At 36.6% G+C, this 6,691-nt stretch overlaps 1 protein-coding gene across 1 annotated transcript; it reads left to right on the top strand.

The window, feature by feature from the left end:
• The first annotated feature begins 3,026 nt into the window (after positions 1–3,026).
• Positions 3,027–4,408, top strand: LOC130850859 (ras-related protein Rab-9A-like). Its single transcript, XM_057730261.1, has one exon. It carries the CDS (start codon positions 3,347–3,349, stop codon positions 3,950–3,952), a length of 606 nt encoding a protein of 201 aa, XP_057586244.1. The 5' UTR covers positions 3,027–3,346; the 3' UTR covers positions 3,953–4,408.
• The last annotated feature ends 2,283 nt before the right edge of the window (positions 4,409–6,691 follow it).

Below are 6,691 nucleotides of genomic sequence, written 5' to 3'. Positions count from 1 at the left end.
TGAAACAATGGGGGATTGTTTGTAACTGCAGCACAACCCAACCTATTCAGATTAATGTAACTATATAAATAGATACAGAAAGATAAGATATATTCTGCTTTACTTTGTGCCATATTCCTGTTAACATTGTCAGTGTTGTTTGATTTTAAAATGTGCAGAGCAGTCAGGACTTGGGGTTGAATTTAGGCAGTCTTACCTGAATTAATAAATTGCTAAATATTGTTAAACCGTATTATCCAAATAGTCTATATTGCATAAATACTAGCATCTAAGATATACTTTGGATATCTGTTTTCTCCCCGGCTCCCAAGCATGATTAGAAATAAAGTAATTATAAAAGTTAAATATGTGCAAGTTATATGTGTATATATAATCTTTAATCTGTAAAGGTAAGCAGCAGTGGAGTTAAATAGCATATGAGAATCTTCATAGTATTCATACCCTGATAGTTTTGTAAACCATTTAATTGGAATTTTTATCAGCTGATTGATAAATCTTAAATTGGCTACACATGGAGATACTGTGATGTCATTTAGGATAAGATATGTTTAAGCTAATTGTTAATATTTTTGGATAGATTTTTTTAGATCACATATGACATTTTAAAAAATTCTGCTTTTAATAATGCATAACAGTAATAAAAAAAATCTGCTAGTTGTGAGAAGCAATGGTCATTTATTCACAAATACCACATTTTCTTCACATTTATGCAAATTTGTAGAAAGAGTTTCATATGGATATTGAGTTCTGTCATTTTTTTTGTAAGAAAGATGCTATTCAAAACTTAGCTGTAATTTTTTCAGATGATCTACAGCTAATCAAGAATAATTTTCTACATTCTAATTTTCTGTATCCCAATATTTAACACTTTCAAAGAAGACAAACTTCAAAGAGCTCAATTTTATATAAAGCCTGGTAAGAGTGGCAGTCTGGGAGTTATTAAATCACATATGGTTGCTCAAAATTGTTCAGTATTTTCTAGTAAGTTAATTGGAGTGGGATGAGAATGTATGTTTTACTAAATCCACACAGATAAGCTTATCACTTCTTTCAAAAACAATTACCACTTTGCATTTCTCAGTTATGAATCTTCTCCCAATATATCTTTCAAATGTAGTGAATTATTCTTTTGAAACTTGAAATGATTCCTTCTCAGTTCCCCAATGCTTCCAGATTCACATCTAGTGTCATCTCTTTAGATGGACTGCAAACTCTAGTTCATTGGATCCTAATTTGTTTTGAAAGTAGATGCCAATGGGAATCTGAGGAAAGCTCTGGATCTTCTCTCCCCCTCCTTTCCTTCCTCCCTCCCTCCCTGCCTCCCTCCTTACAATCCCTGCTCCCACCCAAGCTCCCACTCAGCTCTCCTACTTTGCAGTGGGCCCAGGCATAGCTTCAATCCCTCTGTTGGTTTTGAGGTTGACCCACAGGCCAGACCCAGCTTTCATATTTGCTTCCAACTCATAGATTTCTGCCCTGGCTTCAGGGTTTAATTTGTAGCTTGCTTCCCTCCTCCAGTTAATAAAACCAGGAAAAAACAAAGCATGCTCTACATCTGATTCAGTTGTTTTGTGGCAGTAAGACTTTTCAGACTATCTTATCTAACATACTATCTGAAGGAGAACCACAAATGTAGTTTTGGGAATTGGTTGACACTTTTTGGAACATTTTAATCGAAGCACTTAATTATCTGACTCCTAAGAATATTGAAATATTTAATTATATAAAATAAAAGTGATTTTTAAATTACTATCAATATTGCTCTAATTATATGTGTATGTATATATATATATATACACTGTGTACAGTTCTAAGTATTTCTTTATATAGCTGATTTTCTTACTTGAATGTGTCCATTTGATAACAGAGTGCATGTCTTACTGACCTTTGTATCTGCAAGACCTAATACAGCGCATAATACAGTGTAAGTGTTCAGAAAAATGTTTTCGATGAATGTGTTCATGATTAGCTGGTGTTATAGTTGCATTATAAGTTATGAGATTTGGGTAGTTGGGTATTTTTTGTTACTCCTGTTAACGTTGTTTCATTGGATAGCTTAACTCAGCCCAGGTTACACAAATAGTTATTGGTTAAACTTTATGTGTTAGTCTGTTGTGCAGGAAAGAAAGCCCTACTTGCAGGATTGGCCCTTGACTTGACATCTGGGAACTTGACTAGTAAACAGTTCCCTACAATGATATAAAACTTTAGTTAAATGGAAAAAGAGGCTCGCTCTGCCTAGACTGTATAAAAAGTGTGGCTCGTGCTGAATATCGGCTTTTCTTCTATCAGTCTGGAATTTTGCTATTAGTGAGGCCGAGAGTACCTTATGATGAACCCCCAATATAAACCATTCAGCCCTGAAGCTCTAATGAGCTGCGCTGGTAGACAGTACTTTGTTACCGCAGTTCCATGCTGGAGGGGAAAGAAGCATGACCTGTGTGACTCCCAGAGAGAGGACTCTTAACAGCTTTACTTGGTATCCTGTGGTCTTTGCCCCATTCACCTTTTCCCTTTGCTGATTCTGCTTTGTATCTTTTCACTGTGATAAACCATAGAGATGAGTGCAACTGTATGCTGAGTCCTGTAAGCCCTGCTAGTGAACCAATGAACCATTGGGGGTGTCCTTGGGGATCCCTGACACAGCTGTGCATCCGTTGTGAGGAACAAATGGAGAAAGGACACTTGCCCTTCAGGAACTGAAAGCCTGACAGTGGGGAAGGAGGAGGCAGATGTGTATGGGGGTATTAGACATTCAAATAGATAATTTCAGTATAATTTGGTTAATCATTATAGCCATAAAGAGTGTTATGGTAGCATTGAAAAAGGACATTGTTTTAAAGGTTCAGGACAGTTTTTGAGTCAGGTTTTGAAAAATGAGAAATATTTTGCCAAGTGAAGGAAATACATACTGAGCAGAGGGCCTTGAATATGTAAGTAACATTAGTAGTAGTAATAATAGTAACAAAAATAACAGGAAACATACAGTGCTTACCAAGAATTGTTTTAGCTCCGGGCCCCGCCCCGGCCCGTCGCCATGTTGTTCTCTCGATGCTGGACCCGAGCAACTGGAGTCGGACCGCGGCAGTGCCACCGGCGTCTCCTACCCGCCAGGTCCTCGACCCTCTCTCTTTCTTCACTGCACCCGGACGGGCCGGTCCGGAGCTCCCGGGCTTCCTCCGTGTGGCCGCGAGAAACTCCCTGCACTCCTATAATGAGCCTAGCACAGTGGTGAACCGCTTTCCCTGTTGTCCGTGTCCGAGTGAATCTTCCCAACAGCCCTAGAGATAATGATGTTTGAACTGAACAATTAAGGGTTCTGAAATCAGAGGTCTTGAGATTAATAATGGCAGGAAAATCATCGCTTTTTAAAGTAATTCTCCTTGGAGATGGTGGAGTTGGGAAGAGTTCTCTAATGAACAGATATGTGACTAATAAGTTCGATACCCAGCTCTTCCATACAATAGGTGTGGAGTTTTTAAATAAAGATTTGGAGGTGGATGGACATCTTGTTACCATGCAGATTTGGGACACGGCCGGTCAAGAGCGATTCAGAAGCCTGAGGACGCCATTTTACAGAGGTTCTGACTGTTGCCTGCTTACTTTTAGCGTCGATGATTCTCAAAGCTTCCAGAACTTGAGTAACTGGAAGAAAGAATTCATATATTATGCAGATGTGAAAGAGCCTGAAAGCTTTCCTTTTGTGATTTTGGGTAACAAGGTCGACATCAGCGAGCGGCAGGTGTCTGTAGAAGAAGCTCAAGCCTGGTGCAGGGACAACGGTGACTATCCTTACTTTGAAACAAGTGCAAAAGATGCCACGAATGTTGCAGCAGCCTTTGAGGAAGCAGTTCGAAGAGTGCTTGCTACCGAGGATAGGTCAGATCACTTGATTCAGACAGACACGGTCAGTCTGCACCGAAAGCCCAAGCCCAGCTCATCTTGCTGTTGAATTTAGAGAGGTTGCTTGTGCGATCTAACCAGCTCACACACACTCACAGATAAGCACAGGGTGGAGACGAGAATTAGCGTTTGCAGCAATGGATCATGTACTCATAAAATTAAACTAACCATATTGCTGCCTTGTTAGTGGGTGGGAGAAGGGACACAGCCACTCACAGGAGAATCTATTTACTCAGTAATGGCACCTTACATTTATAAATTGTAACGGTTGTCTAATAATGTTTAATTTAAATATGTATGTTACAGAGCTAATAAATGAGATGACCAAGACTTTATAATTAAAATAAAACACTTGAGTATTCTAGAAGTTACTGGTTTTTCCCTGGGAAAATGGAGAACTGCTTTTTCTATGTGCATATTTTTATGTAATTAGCATATTCTGTTTCTGGTTCAGGGAAAACATGTCCTAAAGCAATAATGTTAGATATTAAAGGTTAAAATCCAAAAAAAAAAAAAAAAAAAAAAAAAAAAAAAAAAAAGAATTGTTTTAAGCCCTTTATATAAGTTATTTAACCTTTATAGTAATCGTGTAAAATAGGTGATAACTTTTATAAGGGAGGACTCATCTTTCTAAGGAAGGAAAGCAGAGGACATGTTTAATACTTATTTTTCAATTTCAAGCTTCAGACATAGAAAAGGCTTTTTGAATTACAACACATCTTTGAATTGAGAGTTTCCCAGGATAAGATGTATCATTTCAATGGATAAATAAGATTGGGATCATAAAGTAATAGAAAACAATAGAGAACAGCATGTTTAAATATGTAATGCGATCTGAAAGAGGCAATGTAGATATTCAGCATTATTTCCTTTGTGCGTGTGTAGGCCCAGTGGCATCCTCCCAGTGTCTAGATCAGTGATAAAAGCATGTACATATACATGCCTTCAGACTTGTTAAATAAAAGTGGTGAATATAACATTTTTGTTTAAAATTTGTTTCTAGTTGAATAATTTCTTGAAGTTTTAGAAAAAATTAAGGGAAGTAAAGTGGCTACCTTTTAACTTGTTCTCCTTCAAAACTGTAACAAGGCTTAGAGATATAAATGCATATTGCATACCAAAAACCTAAATATCTTTGGGTCCATTTAGTATTTCAGCGTTCTTTGGTTGAGTTGACTGCAGCATAATCGTGAACTCTTTTGTTGTTTAAAATTGCATTTCATTTTATTTATTATTGAATTATATTTGACCTACAGAGTTATACTTTAGGTGTACAGCATAGTTATTCAGCACTTATATATGTTAAACTCACTGTGAGAAGTTGTTACCATCTGTCACTATTTAAAGCTATTATAATATTATTTATTATATTCTCTTTTCTGTATATTACATTCCCATAACTTACTTTATGACTGGCAGTTTGTGCCTCTTAATCCTCTTCATCCCTCTGGCAAACCAACAGTTTGTTCTTTGTTTCTATGAATCTGTTTCTCTTTTGTTTGTTCATTTGTTCTGTTTCTTAGATTCCAAATGTAAGTAAAATCATACAGTAATTGTCTTTGACTTATTTCACTTAGCATAATAGTTTCTAGACCCATTCATGTTGTGGCAAATGGCATGATTTCATTCTTATGGCTGAGTAACATTTCACTGTGTAATACATACCACATCTTTACCCATTAGACACTTCACTTGCCTCCATATCTTGGCTGTTGTAGATAGTACTGCCAACACAGGAGTGCATATATCTTTTTAAATTAGTGTTTTCATTTCTTTGGATATATACCCAGAAGTGGAATTGCTGGATCATATTGTAGTTCTGTGTTTAATTTTTTGAGGAAGTTTCATACTGTTTTCCATAGTAGCTGTACCAGTTTACACTCCCACCAACAGTGAACAAAAAGTTTTTTTCCTGTACATCCTTACTGACACTTGTAATTTTTGTTTTTTAAAGGCCTTTCTGACAGATATGAGGTGATTATCTCATTGTGCTTTAAATTTGCATTTCCTTTTTGATTAGTGATGTTGAGCATCTTTTCATGTACCTGTTGGCCATCTCTATGTATTTTTTGGAAAAAGTCTTTTCAAGTCCTCTGTCCATTTTTCAGTTGGATTGTTTGTTTAATACTAAGGTATATAACTTATTTATGCATTCTAGATATTAACTCCTTAGCAGATATATGATTTGCAAACATCTTCTCCCATTTGGTAGTTTGCCTTTCCATTTAATTGCTGGTTTCCTTTGCTGTGCAAAAGATTTTAAGTTTGTAGTTTTACTTGTTTTGCTTTTGTTGCCCTTGCCTGAGGATACATATCTAAAAAAATATTGCTAATACTGATGTCAGATAGCCAACTGCCTATGCTTTCTTCTGGCAGTTTTATGGTTTCAGGTTTTACATTCAAGTCTTAATCCATTTGAGTTTATTTTTGTATATGATATAAAAAAGTGGTCCAGACTTGGTCTTGCGCATGTAGCTGTCCAATTTTCCTGACACCACTTATTGAAGACACTGTCTTTTCTCTGTTGTATATTCTTGCCTCCTTTGTTGTAGATTAATTGATCATGTGTGCGTGGATTTATTTCTAGGCTCTCTATTCTGTTCCATTGATCTAAGTGCCTGTTTTTGTACCATTACCATACTGTTTTGATGACTGTAGCTTCGTAGAATAGTTTGAAGTCAGAGAGCATGAGACCTCCAGTTTTGTTCTTTCTTCAGATTGCTTTAGCAGTTCAGGGTCTTTTGTGGTTTTGTACAAATTTTAGGATTATTTGTTCCAGTTCTGTGAA

The sequence above is a fragment of the Hippopotamus amphibius genome, chromosome 4 (assembly GCF_030028045.1).
Source record: "Hippopotamus amphibius kiboko isolate mHipAmp2 chromosome 4, mHipAmp2.hap2, whole genome shotgun sequence".
In the NCBI taxonomy this organism is placed as follows: Eukaryota; Metazoa; Chordata; class Mammalia; order Artiodactyla; family Hippopotamidae; genus Hippopotamus; species Hippopotamus amphibius.
The sequence above is the reverse complement of the archived record's forward strand: the minus strand, read 5'-3'. Positions and strand labels throughout refer to the sequence as shown.

Coding starts and splice junctions, on each gene's coding strand:
- LOC130850859 (XM_057730261.1), top strand. CDS start 3,347: ATGGCAGGAAAATCATCGCTTTTTAAAGTAATTCTCCTTGGAGATGGT.